Source organism: Haliaeetus albicilla, chromosome 17 (genome assembly GCF_947461875.1).
Source record: "Haliaeetus albicilla chromosome 17, bHalAlb1.1, whole genome shotgun sequence".
NCBI lineage: Eukaryota > Metazoa > Chordata > Aves > Accipitriformes > Accipitridae > Haliaeetus > Haliaeetus albicilla.
In genome coordinates this window covers 12,268,441-12,285,769 of record NC_091499.1, presented here as the reverse complement: position 1 = coordinate 12,285,769, position 17,329 = coordinate 12,268,441, and the positions used below count along the sequence as shown (strand labels likewise).

General features: G+C 45.6%; 1 protein-coding gene and 1 long non-coding RNA gene across 3 annotated transcripts in view; one reads left to right on the top strand and one right to left on the bottom strand.

Annotated features, from left to right (window-relative positions):
- Window positions 1-383: 383 nt before the first annotated feature.
- LOC104323129 (gamma-aminobutyric acid type A receptor subunit rho1) overlaps window positions 384-17,329 on the top strand; it is a 31,244-nt gene continuing 14,298 nt past the window's right edge. The window contains exons 1-2 of the mRNA XM_069804848.1: window positions 384-919; window positions 15,667-15,720. Of these exons, the coding sequence (XP_069660949.1) occupies window positions 798-919; window positions 15,667-15,720 (176 nt within the window). The 5' untranslated portion in view covers window positions 384-797. The remainder of the gene's footprint in view (window positions 920-15,666; window positions 15,721-17,329) is intronic.
- On the bottom strand, window positions 1,291-17,137 carry LOC138689554 (uncharacterized). 2 transcript variants are annotated; one of them, XR_011328414.1, is made up of 3 exons: window positions 16,183-17,137; window positions 5,064-5,260; window positions 1,291-3,798 (listed from the first exon to the last, which is right to left on the bottom strand). It is a non-coding gene; the product is annotated as an uncharacterized lncRNA (long non-coding RNA). The 2 variants fall into 2 exon arrangements; XR_011328413.1 differs by lacking the exon at window positions 16,183-17,137 and having other exon boundaries at window positions 5,064-15,659.

Genomic DNA, 17,329 nt, shown 5'->3' with positions numbered 1-17,329 from the left:
CCATATGACACCCAGCACACCAGCCCCCCAAGCTCTCATGCAGGTCTGGCAGTTGCTGCTCTGCTTTGGCAGGATCCCACCAAACATCCCTGTGCAGAGAGGAGAGCGATCTCCCCCATGCTGTCCTCCCCTCCTTCCTCTACACACTGGGATACTTTCCAGAGACCCCGCTCAGCAGAGCAGTGAGGTACATGACACCAGTCCTGAAAGCACCAACCACTCCAGTCACAGTATCACTGTACATAAAAGTAATGTAGAAAAACACACAGGATCAAAATACTCTTTGCAAAGCTAAATGGAAAAGAGTTTTTGCTGAAACTGATACATGTTTATTAACACTTTTCAATCTATTGCAATGCCTGTAACAAACATCACTGCTACACAGATAAGTTTGGTGATTAAAAAACGACTAATGACATCTGCCTGACCAACTGCACCACTTTGGTTAATCAGGCAGAAATATATATATATGCCATATCCTACATGTACTTGAAAAGGGTTCAGTTTAAACCAATTAATAAAATAGCCTGTTTGGACAAAAATAATTGTTCTCTGAGAATACGTGAATTCAACACTGCTAGAAAATCCCTGCCATCTGACGTAGAAGGATTTATAGGTTTAGTGGAAATTGCTTTCCCCACTGTCCAGATTAAATACTGCAGGATGATTTTTTGTATGAGTAAACATCCTTCCAATAACGATCAGACCGATAATGTCTTAAAAAGAGGAACAGGATCTACATTCTGGTTTTCTTCTTCTTGTATGGACTATTACTGGATACAGAACCTTCAGGTAACATGTTGACTGTCCATAAAATGCATTTTAGCATCTTCCTCCTGTTGTGGGGATGGGTTTTATCAACTGAATGCAGAGCCCACCGACAAGGAAAAGAAATACATGAGGTATACAAAAAAGGGAGGTGAGTCTCATTTTTTTATATTCAAATAGCTACAGTTTGTACTAATGTAATGTTTCAGGTGAAGATATAATGACTAACAGATAATTAGAGTTTGCATTTGCAGACTGTGATCTCTCAGTCAAAAATATTTTCTGTTGCTGTTTTTGCCAATGAATAAGTTTTAATGCATTTTCTACAGTGAAAATCATTGCTCCCCCACCCAAAAATGGGTTTTTGAGATATCTCAAAGTTTGAAAGGGTGCAAAAAAGGTGTTTGCTTATATTTATTGTGGTTAAAATGTGGTAGAGTATTTACATGAAAGTGAAGAGGAAATTTAGTTCCATGAGGATTGTTGCATTCACTGAAGATTAGATTGACTTGAGATCTCAAATGAAAACATTCAGGATTTATTTTATTATTCCCATACAATTTGTTTTATAGAGCTTTTGATAGGAAAAAATTAAAGTGTCTCTGCAAACTTCAAGGCTATGGTCAGTTATCAGAGGAAACAGAAAGAGCATTCAGTGTATTGAATTAAGAGATTTAAAATTCTTTAAAATAATATCTGTTCTTCTCTTTCTCTCTCTCTCTCTTACAAAAAGACTATGTGACATTTTTCTCCCACTATCTTGTAGACAGCCATTTTAGGAGGTTTTGAGTTGAGGAAGGTTTTTGCTACAACTGAATTCTGATTACTTATATTCTATTTGCATAATATTTGGAACTTTGTAGGAGGATTTTTATACTCAGGCACATAACAAGGTACATTTGGAGGAAAAATCCCTTGGGGGTTTTTTGGACAATATAGCTGACACATTTAGTTTTCTGTTCAAATGTTATGTACTTCTGCATGTGACAGACTGAACCTATGTCATTTCAGCTTTGCTATAGTTACTGTTTCTGTTCTGCAATAACTCCATGCCGCCATCAATACTGTAAAGTGTATAAGGATGGAAATGCAGGAATGTCACAGTCCTGAAGAATTCAAACCACTCCTGTTAGCCTTCAGGAAAAATGACTGAAAGGTGGAAGGGATGGAAAGTGCAGTGCCTCTTCATTTTCCTGTAGCCCCTTGTAGCAAGTCAGGGCTACATTACAGAGTGACTGCAGTATCCCAGTTGACACTTGGGGGTCCATAAGCTGTTTTATACACAGGAAATGGCTTTAGCAGTGATGCCACCTTCATGGACATATAACTGACAAAATGGATGTGGTGGCTTTGTTTATGATCAGCCCCCAGGGGATGCATTACCAGAGACAGTACGGATGCAAGACAGCCATGAAACCTTTGTTTTCATTGAAGTTTCATGGCAGTGGCAGCAGAGGTGATATGCTGGCTGTAGCAAAATAAAGGGGTGAGAAGCAAGGTTACCACCATTTAAGCTGAAAAGCATCCAGCAGAGAGGAATGCACACACACAGCCATGTTGTTGTTTAGCATCTTTAATGAAAACTCCCACTCCACCAAACACTTAACAGTGTCAGTGCAATTAAGTGATGATATAACAAATCACAGCAGCAGAGTGTTAAAAATACGTGAAAATGGAAAAGAAATATCTATTCAGTTCATGTAGGAACTACTGCTTCACCCGTGCTTTGTATATACGGTGTAAATGTGCCAGGACAAGCCCATCAGAAAGCCTCGAGGTGTCGTGGCTCTGAGAAGCTGGGTCCACTGCCCTCCCAGCGTGCCCACGCTAGCCTGGGAGGTCATTTCTGGCCTATTTCTGCCTCAGTAGAGCAGCACCGATCCTGAGGAGGGCTGATGGGGAGAGATGAGCAAAGCTGGTGTGTGGCTGTAGGGTTGTCCATCAGCAGCATGGTGCCCAGTTCAGTGCTCACTTTCCCCTGTGATGGGACAGGCCATGAGAGATGAATGGTTTGAACAGCCTTATAATTTGTAAGGTAAAACCAGGACAATTATGGTCATCCGTCTGATTTCCTGCTAAGCACAAGCAACAAATCCTTCTGTATGAATTGTACACTGAACTTCTAATTTATGATAATTACTTTCAGTGTCAGATAAACTCAGAATAGGATCACAAGTATTTTTTAACTTCGGCTTTCAACCATTTGCTCCTGTTCTATGCTAGCTTGTCTCTTCACCATCCAGGTATTTGCAGGTGGATCAAGCCCCCTTTTCATCTCTGCTAAGATATATTCAGAAGATTAAGCTTCTTATATTTCTCAGTGTAGGATGTTGCCCAAGCTTTGACTCAGTCATTTGCTTGTTTTCCTCTGTCCCTTCACTGCTTTTGCAGGATTGACATCAGGACTGGGTGCAGTATTTGTACAGTCTTCACATAGGTGCTGTATACGGAGTTACTCCTGCTGACCTCCTGGGATTGTGGTCATGGTCTCCGTTGCAGCCCTGCAGTGGGAGATTCTGTTTGCCCAACATGACCAATCTTCCGTGTATGGCAGGACACCTCATCTTAGAGGTACAGCCAGCCCTCTATGCTCTCACATGTAGGACCCTATATATTACGCTGCTGATCATAGAATCATAGAATGGTTTGGGTTGGAAGGGACCTTAAAGATCATTGAGTTCCACCCCCCCTGCCATGGGCAGGGACACCTTCCACTAGACCAGGTTGCTCAAAGCCCCATCCAACCTGGCCTTGGACACTTCCAGGGAGGGGACATCCACAACCTCTCTGGGCAACCTGTTCCAGTGTCTCACCACCCTCACAATGAAGCACTTCTTCCTTACATCTAATCTAAATCTACCCTCTTTCAGTTTAAAGCTATTACCTTGTCCTATCACTACATGCCCTTGTAAAAAGTCCCTCTGCAGCTTTCTTATAGGCCCCCTACATCATATAAGACAGTTTTGAAGTAGGCACACTTCCTTTGCATTTCAGTCAAAGCCAGTGCCTTTTCCATCACAGAATTAGGTCCTGGAAGAAAAACAGAGCAAGGGGGGATGCTATACAACATCAGAAAAAGCTTGCAGTGAAGATTGCTCCTGAACATTTTGCTATTGACTCTGTTTCCCCTCTGTTCAACACTCAACCCTGAGTACCCATTATGCAGAAGTTACAGCAATTGTCTTTGTCACTCCTCTCTAAGCACTGTTATCTCTTATTCCGTAAGGCTTGTGGTAAGGACCAGGATGGAAATCCATCCCTTCACTGCAGCCTTTACCTTCTGAAGAAAGCCACAGACCTCATTGGAGACTGGTAGGGGAAATCTATTTGAAGTGGAAAAGGCTGGCTCCACACCACCGCAGGATGCTCAGGGTGGGTTGATTTGCACCCATGGCCTCCCTAGCCTTCGGAAGCCTTTAGGGGCACAAGACCATCTGCTTGCCCTACTGCCAGGGCTCAGTGCCAGCCACCGGTTTTGGCAGGCGGCGCAGGCACCTGCTGTAGAGACCTGCTACCTTGGGTGTGCTGCCAGCATCCTGCTGTGCCTGACAGACGTGTCCAGCTTTGCTCCTGATTCTCATGGTGCCGCTGACGGAGGAAATGCATAGGCTTTTAGCTTGTTTCTTTGCATGGTGCTGTTCTGCAAGTGCTAGTTTCTTCCAAGGAGACTCACTTGCTCTGAACTCTGCTTTGCAATTAAAACTCGCCATTTGCTCTGCAGTTTTCAGCCCCAGGGCTTGTTCTTTCACCTGCTCAAATTCAGCTGATCCCACAGCTTTTGCACTCTTGCTGGTATGGTGAATGGAGGGCTGCAGCATCAGACACTTTCTCTGTCACAATTTTTGGCACTGCAGGTACCCCAAGGCAGCCATTCAAGCATGAGACACAACAGCCCTGAAGAAGGGTGAGCAGACAAACATGGTTTTGCCCACAAGAGTTCATGTATGCACCAGAGTCTTTGGGGGACTGCGTCTGCATGACAGGAATTTTGCAACAGGTCCCAAATAGTATCTTAAATAAAGGTGATGAGGCTTTGGGACACAGCGCAGAGTGTGACAAGAAAATGGCAAATAAGTGCAGGTCAAAGTATGCATACAGTCACAGTGAAAGCAGCAAAGCAGATAGCTTTATGGCATGGGACTTATTACAGAGCTCTCCAATATTGTAATTCACTGTAAAAATGTCTGTGTGCCAGTCAAAGATTCAACTACTTATTTTTGCTAATCTCCAGGACAAATCACCTCAAAGGAATTTCACTTCAAAGAGCAGCAATATAAAAATAAAATCTCTCTCACCTTGCAGTCCTGTTCACAGTTTGCAGTCAGCGGTGTACAAATCCTGCAGGGTTTGCAAAGCTTTTTACTCCTGTTAAACCCCCAGTGCCAAAACTCCTACAGGAAGGAGCTGAGATCCGGAGCACCAGCGAGAGGGCTGGCTGCTGCTTTCCCAACTGCTCAGGCCCTTGGAAAGCCACCAGGATGCACGGGGCTCACTAGAAGGATACAAAGGGTCACTAAAGGTCACAACATCATTATGCCAACAAAAGGGCCAAAGCCTGTGTTGCTAATTAGACCTGCAGCAGAATCTGCTAGAGAGGATGAGCAATAGGAAAAGAACTGGCCTGGAGCTGAGCCCAGGTTGTTCTGCCAGAGCTAACTGCTGGGGAAAAAATCTTTTTAACACTAAAATCTCCCTGGACAGCATTATAACCACCTCTCAGAAAAACAACTCTTGGCAGAAGAGATTTCACTGTACAAGATGTACGGATCATGTTTGTTTAACCTTAGCTAAGAGTCTCGCTTCATGGTTTTAGTCATGTCCCTGCCATTCCCTGGCCGTGTTATAATCATTTTGCCTCACTCTGGTCTCCAAATAGCAACTCATCTTCCACTCCTCTAGAGCTCCCTGTCCATGTTTCTGTCAGTAAGAGCTATCTTTTACAGCAGTTGAATGACGTCCTCTACAATAAGCCCTGGGCTTGTTATCACAGGGTCTCTCTCATGGTCAAAGATCTTTCTCTTATGACATTTTCAGATGCTATTACAATTAGTGACACTTTTCCTAAGTGATGGGAGCCACCCTGCATCATTATGGCCACGGTTCCTTCCTGGTCCTTTTTCAAAGGCTCAGCATCATACTGAACATCTGCAACATCAAAGTTACCTTCCCTTGCTTTTGTTGAATTTGGATAGTACTTCTGTGTTGTCAGCTGCTCCGTACCCTGGCCACACTGTGTGTGGGCTGTCTGAGCTCTGTAAATCAGACGTGGCTATCCTGGTACCCTTACTGAGGCTGCCTCTTACATGTAGGGCAGCTCCTATCTTCTTGCCCTCCTAATGCCTTCTCTGGCCTTATAAATTCATCCCTAACAGGATTTCTTCCTTTACTTCCCAGCAATCCTTAAGCCATTGTCTTGTCCTAGAGTTTTGCTGTTGTATCTTATCTTCAGGATTGATCCTGAAAGCATTTATTTGCATGAACAAAGCTTACTAATGCAAGCTGTCTTTGGATCAGATCTTCAGAGTGCACGGTAAGCCTGTAAAATGCCCATTGAAAGCATTGCCTATAAGAGCATGTTATCAGTAGCGAACCAGATCCAGTGGAGCACTGAGCACCCGCAGCTCCCAAGGCACTGTTTTTTATGATCAGCAGTTTGTGTTGTGGCTTGACACCATTCGCACCAGCAGTGCTGGGTCTCAGGAGAGCAAGAAGTGGCCCAGTGTGGGCTTCAGGCCGATGCAACTGGAGTCTCTCCATCTCCCCTGGTGGTAACTTGCCTTTCCCTTTCCTCCTTTCAACTCCGTTTCCTTCACTCCTTTTCTTTCCCCCATTCAAGGTTCCTCCTCTTCTCCAACTTTCTGTTTCTCTTTTTTTGTCCCTGACTTCCTGTGCCCTCCTCTTCACCTGCCTCATTTATTTGCCCCACGGCACATTTCTTGCCCCTGTCATACAGCTCTGCTAAGTTTTCTCCTGTTGCTTTTAACTCTGTATTACTCTGCAACTTCTTTCTCTACTCCAGCAGCTGTTGCTGCTCCCTGTCTTACCTCTCCTTCCACTGTCCAGAAATCCTTTTCTGCTCTCCAACAGTGTTCATCTTCTTTACCCTGTTATAAATTAACTTATTTTTCATTATGGCTTTGCTATTTCTCTCATTTGTCTTTCCACCCCTGTTGTTCTTTCAAGTAACTTAAATCTTGCATGACAACTTTTCTTGGAAATCTTGTGTTTTTTTCTCACAACTCCGCCTAAAGTGTCCTCTCCCTACTTATCATTGCAAATGATGATGTTTCGAAAATTATATTTTCTACTTTCATCATTATCACCAGCCTCCTTTCACCCTTTCTAGAACTTATTTTGGTGCTACACTTTACATAGCCTCCTATCACCTTCAAGTGAATCATGGCAGAACATAGTCTCTATGGCACTTCTGTAGCCATGTTCATACACCCAGGTACTGTGCCACTTTACTGTGCTGATGATGATAAAATCTCCAGTCAACGTTGCCACTACGTAACTTGCTCAGGATCAGCAGCTTCATATCATCTTCTAGCCCACCATTACTCCAACATGTTTTATGAGCTGGTGTGAGGAGACATAACAGGTTTTACAATCCTATCTGCAGCCCAGCAAAAAAAAATCGCAAACAAACCCAAAGATACTGCAAGGCAGTTTCCTCCCTTCTAAGTACATATAAATTATTTGATTTTCTGATTCTGGGGTTGGATTCACATCTGAAATGCTCCTGCTGGTCTTTCTTCTAAAAACCACCCATTCACCTTCCAAACTCACTTGCGTTTTTAGCGCTCACAGCTTTCGGTGAGAGTGAATTTCACAGTGTGATGACATGCTGTGTTTGCGTACTTCCTTCCAAATTTCTTCTCCTTGTTATGTGTTGTGGAAAGTCTTGAGCAACAGATTCCTGTTCACCTTCATCATGCCACTCCTGATTTTATATCATTGCACTATATCACTTGGCCATTGTCTCCTTTCCCACTCAGAAAGACCTGCTCAGGCTGCCTGGAAACCCTCCTCACCTCTGAGCCCTCTCTCTCCTCCTGCTCTGCTCTGTTTTTTCCAACTACGGGAACTGGATATGTGAGATGAGGACATGCCTTGGTGTTACTAACAGCATTGAAATGCTTTCTGCCTGGTTTGCTGCTCCATTCCCAACAACGCCTAACCTCCTGTTTGTCTTTTTGAGCACTGTGGAGCATTAAGCTGATATTTACCAAGAAATAGCTACAATGATACTGAGACCTCCTTCCTAAGCAGTAACAGTTGATTTGGAGGCCACCATTATCTTAACATTGTTTCTGAAAGTACAATGGAAAGATTTAAAAATATGAAGTACAAAACAATGTACACTTTTCTGAATTTACTAACACTGAATTTTTCTGAAGTCACTTGGCATCATGAGATTCTGCTGCAATTTTCCACCCATAGTTCTGATTTTGACTACCTTGAATGGTTACATATCCTCAGTAAATATTGTTGCCAGTAATTATTCTTTTCTCCAAAATAATTTATAAAGCTATTGAACAACAGTGATCCTATCATAGATTTCCATGGCACTACACTGAAAACCTTTCTTCACAGTAGAAACTCTCCATTATTCCTCTGTTTCTTATTTTGTAACCATTCACACATGGGGAACTTCCTTCCTTCTGACTGATTGATTTCTTTACAAGTGTCTGGAAAGGATCTGTCAACACCCTTTTGGAAACTGAGGTACACTGTGTCAACTTGGTCACCCTGATCTATAAGGTCATTAACTTTTTAGAGAAGACTCTTATATTTATAGCACATATCATCCCTCAAGAAATGTCAAACTGCCTCTCACTCTTCTTCAGTATATACTGTATTTATCTGGTGTCTACTATGGGTGGGGTTTTTTCTGTCTTTCTAGCTAATTTGTCCAGTGGAGCTGTGTGTAGCTTCTCAGAGTCCACTTGGAACTCTTTTTCCAAAGAAGTGGAAAGTTGTCACCTTCCACTCCTGTGACACAGACGACGATTTAAATGCTGGTTCAACAGTTCCTTACTTGGCTTTCTTCTGGGTAAAAGCCTGGTGACTTGTTACCATTCCATCCATTTACTTTAAATCTGTCTCTGTCCTGTGTCAATATGAATATTTCTTAACATTGCCCCAACAGCAGAATTATTAAAATTCTGTGGGTTTTGTAGTGCAAACAAATTCCTTAATTGTTGATGGTTTTGATTTCCCTTATAAAGACAGAGTGCTTTCATTGCTGTAATTAAGGAACTAGAAGACAAGTGTAGTATTGATAATTAGCTAGTTATTCCCCATTCTGCATTTGTACAATTATTTCTCTGTACTCCATGCAGTTCTTTGTATTCTCTTTTACTGAAAGTCATCTTATTGACATCAGACCTTTTCTCCAACGTGTTGAGGCTGCTTTGAATTCTGATCCTAGACTCCAAAATCTCTGTTCCTCTCTCAAGCATGCTGTCATGCTTGAGTTTTATAGCTCTGTTATCTGCATTATTATTGAAAATATTGACTAGTAGTTTCCAGGATGAAATCTGTGAGATGTCATTTAATGTCTCTCGTCAGCAAACTAATGGCGGTTACTCTAACCAGAGTCTTTCAACCATGCTTAAAGTCACAGTTTCATGTCAACCGTATTTCCCTAGTTTAGTAATGAAATATTAAAAACCTCATTCAAATCTACTTTTCCTCCTGCTTACGCTAAGGCAGCCAGTTACTCTGTCAGAAAGGACATTAGACTGGTTTGACGTCAATTATTGCAAAGATTCACATTGAGTGATCTTTATAATCTTGTTATCCCTGGGGGTGAGCAGACAAACGGATCACAAGTTTGTCCCAGTTTCTTTCCAAACGTCAAAACTCCAACATCTTTCTTTTGCCCCCTGCTTAAAACCAGGTTTTGTGTTCACCCTCACCCTCTCTCAGGGGCATCACCTGTCTGTGAGGAGTCCTCGGAGGTACCTGCTTACAGCTCAGAGGCTGTAACAGCTGGTACTCCCGGTGCACCCAGGGAAGTGCCATCAGCCTCTGTTGACTTAAATACTTCCAGTTTATCTAAATATCCCTTAACAGGCCCTTCCCTGATCTCCACTGTGCTGACATCTGCTTACAAGTCAACCCTTCTTCAAAGACTGGGGCAGACTTGAAACCTTTCAGCATGTTCTGCATGGCCCCATTAGAAGCTCCCCTTCCCTTCATCCATTTCTCTTTTACACTTAGCTGAGCCCTGGCACCATGCCTGCCTCCTCCTCAGCTGTCACGATGGACCTCAGTCACGTTCCTTCTGCTCCCTCCGACTCTTCCTTTCAACCTGTGTGACGCAAAACCCAACAAACACACACCCACTGGATGCAATTTCTGCCACATAAGGGCACTTTCATTTTTGCAACATCATGTACAGTGCCAAGACCTCAGGTGGCATGACTTTTCTGTGAATAATCAATGTGTGTAGGTTTGTTTAATTTTTTTTCTTTTGCCAGTGTTTATGTCCAGGCAAAGAACAAAGGAAGTGCAAAATTTAAAGAGTGTGTATATGTTTCCTGCCTCTGCTTATTTTGCATTCTGAGATTGATCTATATTCAAGTAATACTGGATTAAAATGGGGTTCTCATTGAATTTTCTGTATTACTCAAAAATAAGGTTGTAGAACAGCTCTGAATCCCACTGTTTCTCAGACTTTATGTTGTGAACATAGAAGATAGTGCTCTTTCCCCATGTCTTTTCATAAATTTAACTACCTGCAATGGCAATTGCTCACCTTTCTTCACCATCTTTGAATCTCCAAATCATAAGGACACATGACCCAACATAATTACAAGCAAACAAGGGCTTGCCAAATGCTAAGATAAAATACATTTTGTAATTAATTTTCCTCAGTTTTTAGTGGCTTGTTTACAGCTCACAACTTTGTAACTCTCCTAATTTGAGTACAAATTAGTGGGTTTCTATCCTACATTATCCCTGGGAATTAGTATGTTACACAATAGATCATGTCTCCTGCAGTGCATGTTGCTGGATAAGAGCAGCTTCTTCACGTTGCAAGTTTGTTCTCTCCTCCCTCAGGTGCTGGGTGGTTTTTCTCCGCATTTAGCTACCTCCTTTCCTCCTTCCGCAAAGCACTTCTCTGGGCTCTGCACCACCTCTCAGACTTCACTCAGACCTGCTGCACCACCTGCTCACCAGCATCTCCTGCTTGCTGAGAAGGTCTTCCCAATTCATTTGCAAGTCAAATGCATCTTATGGGGGAACTTTCTGTGACCCCCCTGCCCCAAAACCTCTTTCCTTCCTTTAGGACACAGCCTGGGAGGCTCTTTAGCCCAGCGAGGCTCATGCATCGCCAGGTTCTGGGCAGCATCTCTGTCCCACACCACTCTGCGGTGAGGGGACACCCCTACTCATGCAGGACTGTCCAGGGTGTCCATGCCCCAGGAGTCATCCCACACAATGATGAGGCACTGTTTGAGCCTGATGTCTCCTCTCTGCTCTTTCTGATGTCTTCCCCTCTGGCCTTACCCAGTGTTTTCCCTCCCTCCCCATCTCTGCCTACCCAGCCACTTTTCTTCTCAGTCTCACCGACGCATAGGCTCTGTTGCAGATCCAAGCTCTCCTTGCCCCTGCCCCACTTTTTCTCTACAGACACCTTCTATATGTTTGTGCATACAATCCCCAGCCCTTTCCTGCCTCTCCCCCATTCCCTGACCCGGCACACCCCGCCTGATTTCTGCCTTTAACATGATGCTGATGTGGTATGATCCCAGCTCACTAACTGGTCATATAAGGGAGAAACAGAGGTCACAGAGGGAGAAACAAAACCTAGTCAAATATTTAGGTGTAGGTCTTTAATAAGACCTTTAGCCTCCTCACAGCTCTTTAGCAGTACCAATACACCTTTGCCATTACCATGTCCTCCCCGTCAAATCTTTGTCCCCTGCAGGGACTTGGGCTGCCTCTGCTGACCTCTCCTGGTCCTTCTGCCTCAGGCAGCATTTTGTCAGGACCTTGCCCAGCCATAATTTTACAGGCAGACCAAGGAGAATGCGGCTCCTGCCATTCCCCTGCCCAGCACGGCACGAAAGCTGTGCAGCATAGCGGGTGCAGGATGGGAGGCACCGCACAGGCTGCCCATCAGTGTCCACCCAGGGACAGGGAGCCCAGAGCCAAGCGCCACGGCACGGCTGGCAGCAATGAGGGAGTTTTCATCACTTTCATTACTTCCCAATTAAAAGTCCTGCTGGAAACTGGCTCAGCAAGCTCCACACCCTCCCTTGCCTTGTGTCAGTGGTAGGAGAGGCTGTGGATCGGCTGCACTACAGCACAGCGTGAGCTGCAGAGCTTGTCTCTGACAAAATTAAGCACGTTGTTTCAGAGGGTACGGGGGGAGAGTCCGCAGTGTCTGCACCGGAGAAGGGGTGGAGGCATCACCCAGGCATGAGATAAGCAAAGAGGAAAGGGGCACCCCGGTGGCTCTCCCCCAGCCGCCGGCTGCCAGGCTTCCCCGGGGCAGCAGGCACCTCTGCTCAGGGTAGGGTCAGTTGCAGGCACAGCCCCTGGCCAAAATGTTGCTGATGACGCAAGTAACCAAAGGGACAGAGATTATGCCACAGCCACATCTCAACAACATGTCCTGAGACAGGATCTGTTCTGACACCTCTTCTCTGATCTGCCATCCTCTTTGCAGACCTAAGAATACTGACCGTAAGGGGTGGAGAGAACAGACTGCCCCAGAATTTCATGAAATCTGATAACAGTAACGTTAGTGTTAGCCCAGTCTGCCAACCCCACCAGCACTGTTCCTCGAGGATGTCACCCCTTGGACCCAGGAAAGACTGTGTGAATCTCCATTACTTCAGCAACTTACTCTCACTTGAGGAAAATACACTGGATTTCGCTTTTTCCTGAAGAACTGAAACTGTATCTTGATTTAACTCCTCAAGGAAGAAATGTTCTCAGATCCTAGTGAGATTATCCTAATAAGAGTGTAAAATAGGTCACTGTCTACTACAGGTGTATTGCCTCCCATAGAGAAAAAAGAGTATGATTTATAGGTAGGAAATGTATGCTGCATAACTAATTACAAACTAAAAGGCTAAGATGGGTAGTGACTTCTCTCACATGTGTTGTGGTTGCTTCCAAAAGCTCTTATTTCAAAGATGAAGAATACTGTGGGTTTTCTGATACACGCTGCAAGTGTGAACCTGACACTCCTCTGGCACACATCCTGTGAAGCTGGGCATTAGGAAATGCCTGCTGGGACCTTCAGATGTCATGGTTGGACTGTCTCTTCTGAAAATCAGACATGGTTATCCCTAACCCTGCAATGCTTTTTCCTTTGTTGGAGGGACTATAAGTGCCATAGTAAATCTTGGGCTTTTAAAAAAAAAGAGTAACTGCTTTTTGCCTTTTGTCTGTAGTGATAGTAATGAAAATCTGGTTTTGCTAATTTTTTTTTTCCCTGGCTATCCTAAGCTTCAGTTGCCTCATTCTTGCCCAGCCCCAGCAAACCTCAGCCTTTGGGGCAGAGGCACCTCATGATCCCTTGAAGCAGTGAGGGGACCTGGGGGAATAATGATGACTTTGGAGAGGTTGCATCACCCCAGCTGCCATCAGGGGCCTGAGAGCTACTCCAGCAATGCACAGGGAGCACTGTGAATAAATGCCACTCTGCTCCAGTTGTTGCTTTTTCATAAAAGTGACTCAGTGAGCTTCATGAGCCATGAAATGCCTTTCGGCACTGTAACTGTTAGGAGATAATATATTTTACCTCAGGAGTTATGTGCTAGTTTTAAAGACAGCCTGTCACCCCAGCGAAGGCAGGAGCAATACTGTCACACTGCGTGGCCGCAGTGGCAAACAGTTGCGCTGAGCAATCTGTGAGCAACGTCTGGATTGAATCTCCTGAGCGCGGCTGGCTGCTGCAAACGCTCAGGGGCAGCAGATGTGCAAGGGGAAGCCATAGCGGCTTGCCATTGATTCACAGCCCAAATGGGCAGGCTAATGGGGTCCTGTGATGGAGCTGCCATTGAGCACTTCCCAGGAACCAGACCAGAAAAGCTATTTGTTGAGTAGAAAGAAATGGGGCTTCAAATCGCAGTAACTGGGGAATGATTGGCATCAGGTAGAAATGTTTTGCTGCCACAGGAGGAGGCAGGAAAGTGGGGGAGGCTTGGTAACCTCAGAGCTGTGACAAGGGGAATGGGACTGGCAAAAAGAAGTGAAGGAGCTGAACCAAAGCACAAATGAACACAGTCCCCTGCAGTGGCTGGAGCATAGGGGACATTTTATGCTGGCTTGGGATAAGGAAATAAAGTTTAGTTTAGAGGTGGTGGAGAATCACCTGGAAGAAATAAGAGGAACCACCCGGGGTTGCTGGGTGCAGAGGACAGGGAGGAGTCGGCCATGAATCCTTGATGGCCATGCCTTGAAGGGTCCCTCGACAGGCAGGATAGGGCCAGGGCCAGCATGAAGCACTAGATAAGCTCTACAAAGAGAAATGAAAATTAGAAATTGTAAGAACATGGCCTGCTTCATTCCTGTTTGAATACCAGCATTATTCCTGAATAGCCAAGAGTTTACTAGGGCACTTTAAAGTCATGTAAGTAGGTCAGCTTGTCACCAGAATCTGCTTATCCCTAAAACACGTGAAATTACTTCCTGACGGCCAGCAGATGAGAAGCAGGCAACAGCGAGACACAGCAGCAGCCCTAGGGCGTATCGACAAGGCAGAAGACCCAGAAAGCACATTCTGCATTTGCAAGCGCATTTTGCTGCACGATGCCCACGACCAAGCAGTGCCATAGAAGCTGCTCCTCGCAATAGTAATAGTGCTGCATGGCCCAAAGCTTCCCCAAAGAGTGGTGTGCCTGTGGGCTTATTCCCAGCCCTCCTCTGGGAAGCACAGAGCAGATTCTGGAAAACCAACCCCACTCGGCCAATGCTTCGCTAAAGGGTGAGTCAGTGATGACAGGCCAGTGTGCCCACCCTTAGTCTGGGTGATGCAGAGGTTGTCTGCTCCGCTGTGGCAGCAGAAAGATGAATTTCCCTCCAACGCTATCGGCTTTCAGAGAGCTCCCAGCCCAGGGGAAATCCATCCTCCAAGGCCTGGGGTTCTGCCACTGCCCACCACAATGGTGCTTGGGTGGTGAAACTCGTTATTGCAAAAGGAGTTTTGCCGCTTTACATCTCTGCAGAGGGATTTGAAATGTATGTTAATGGGCAAAAAGTCTCATTAGTAGAGTTGATTAGAGTTAGTGTTTGTTACAGAGAGAAGCTAACTTTTTAAACTTTTAATTAAACATGAGTTAAATGTTTAAAATGTTACTTTTGCTCAAGCTAGCACTTACATTGCTAAAAGCAATATTCTTTCCTTTAATGATAAAATAAAATATTGGCCAAACCCCTGAAAGGAGTTTTCTTGACAGCCAGCTGGGAGACAGTATGAAACCAGAAACAAATATTTCCACAGGTTTTTTTACTCCCCCCCCCAAACACTTTGAAAATATTTTCTTCTCATGAAAATACCCGGCTGCCTCTGGTGAGTAGATGTAATGGCTGTGCTCCCAGCTGGCAGAGGCCTCTGGGCAGCATGGCTGTGGCAGGAGGCAGTCAAAACCAGTGGCATCCCACCTTGGAAAAATCATAAATCCCTCCTTTTGCCCTGTCCTGGCCACGAGCCCCTGGCATCCCCCAGCTCCACACCCTCCACCATGCCCAGCCTGACATCGGCCTTCGGTAAAAAGGTGAAAAAGTGAAGGTAGGAGCCATTTCACACATGTGACAGAAGGTAACACCGCGGAGATCCGGTGCTTCCCGCCACGCTTCCCTCGTGACGTCCTCACCCCCCACCCGTGACTGCCTGTCTCAGCTCTCCCTTTTCCTCCTATTTCCACGCAGCCGGCCACAGCGGCAGAGACGGGAGGCCCACAGCGAGGCACACAAGCAAGGCAGGTAGGCAAAACCCTCCAGCCGCTGCTGCCGGCCCCATCCCCGCCAGCCCCATCCCTGTGGCAGGGGAAGGGGACACCACCCGAGCATGCCAGTTGTATTTAGGTGGGAGTCATGCCGTTAGCGGGATCCAGGGGAAGCCACGTTGGCCGACACCCTCACGGAGGTGAGGTGTGATACCGCAGCCGTTTGCCACAGCCCCTTGGGCTTTGCGTGGGGCTGCTGCGCGGTTTGTGTCACCTGGGCTGTGTGTGCCTTCCCTCCGAGCATCCCTTCTGCAGAGCTGAGCCCCCCTCCGCGGGCTCTCCATCACACCGCTCGTCCTTCCCGCTGCCACTGCCAGGCAGAAAGAGCCTTTCTGAGCACCATCAAGCCTGCTCACAAATGCTGAAGGTTTTGCCAGCGACCTGCTAATATCGCGTCCCTGTCTGAGCCGGGTATAAACCTTCCCCAGCGCACACTCACAATGCCACAGGTCTTTCAGAGGCTGAATTAAATCTAAAGCAGAAGCAGGGGCCACCGTTTAAAATGCCTGAGGGATCACTCGTGACTAGAAGAACTCTCTGATGGAGGTAGATGACTGGCCACTCCTGGAAATTATTAGACTGAGACTAAGCATTTTTCTAAGATACTCCATAGTCCAGATAAAGCTCTGGGTTTGGGAGAGGAGTCGCTGATCATACCGCTGGTCTCTGTTCAGAGATTGTTGTATTGGCTCCTTGTGGTACAACCGCCCACGAGTCTGTGAGAACTACAGCACAGCTAAGCGGCCTCATTTAGGAAGAACTTTATCTCAGGAACATATTCCCCATCAAGTTTCTTTGTCATCCTGTTTTTCTTTAATCTATTTCTGACTTGTCTTGTGTATATTCAGACAAGAGCCTCTCTGAGCATGCCATCTTTTATCAAACTGAGAACCAGCAAAACCTTTCCTCCTGTTTTTGAGCCCTCCTGCCACCGGAGCAGCCAGCGTGCAGCCAGCTCTGAGGGCAGCAAGGCTTCACATACACGATGGAGCAACCGAGGAGGTGCTGCCACCACCATCCCAGCCGAAGCACGGGGGCACTGAACAGCATTTTGCACCTTGGATGTGGAGGAGGAGCTGAGCACCCTCTGCCCAGCATTTGGTGCAACTCCAACAGCTTCTGGAACGACCCCCCCCAGGCTCTTTAATGCTCAGAGACCTCCCAGGCCTTTAATGCTCCTTTTTATCCTCATTAGAAATCTGGGGCAGGAGCTAATCATTTTATCCCAAGTTACAGGACGGCTTGCCTCCTGGCCTGGTTCCCAGCCTGTCTCCATTTTGTTCCTGGGCAACAGCCAGTAGTTTATTTGATATATTGTTTCCCTAATTCCTGGCCTCATGCCCCATCATAACTCAATGTCAGAAATGCCTCCCCGGCTGGTTTCCATTTCCCCAGTTATCCACACACACTATTCCTCCAGCCCACACTTTTGAATGATTATCTCCAAACTGTGCTATAAGCAGAGATAATTTTACAGAGACAAAAAGTCACCAAACAAATGTTTTCTCAGTGCCATAATTATCACAGGTGCCTAAGCTGTATATGGAGCGCAGGAATCATTTTTTAATGACACGCTGCCAACCGCT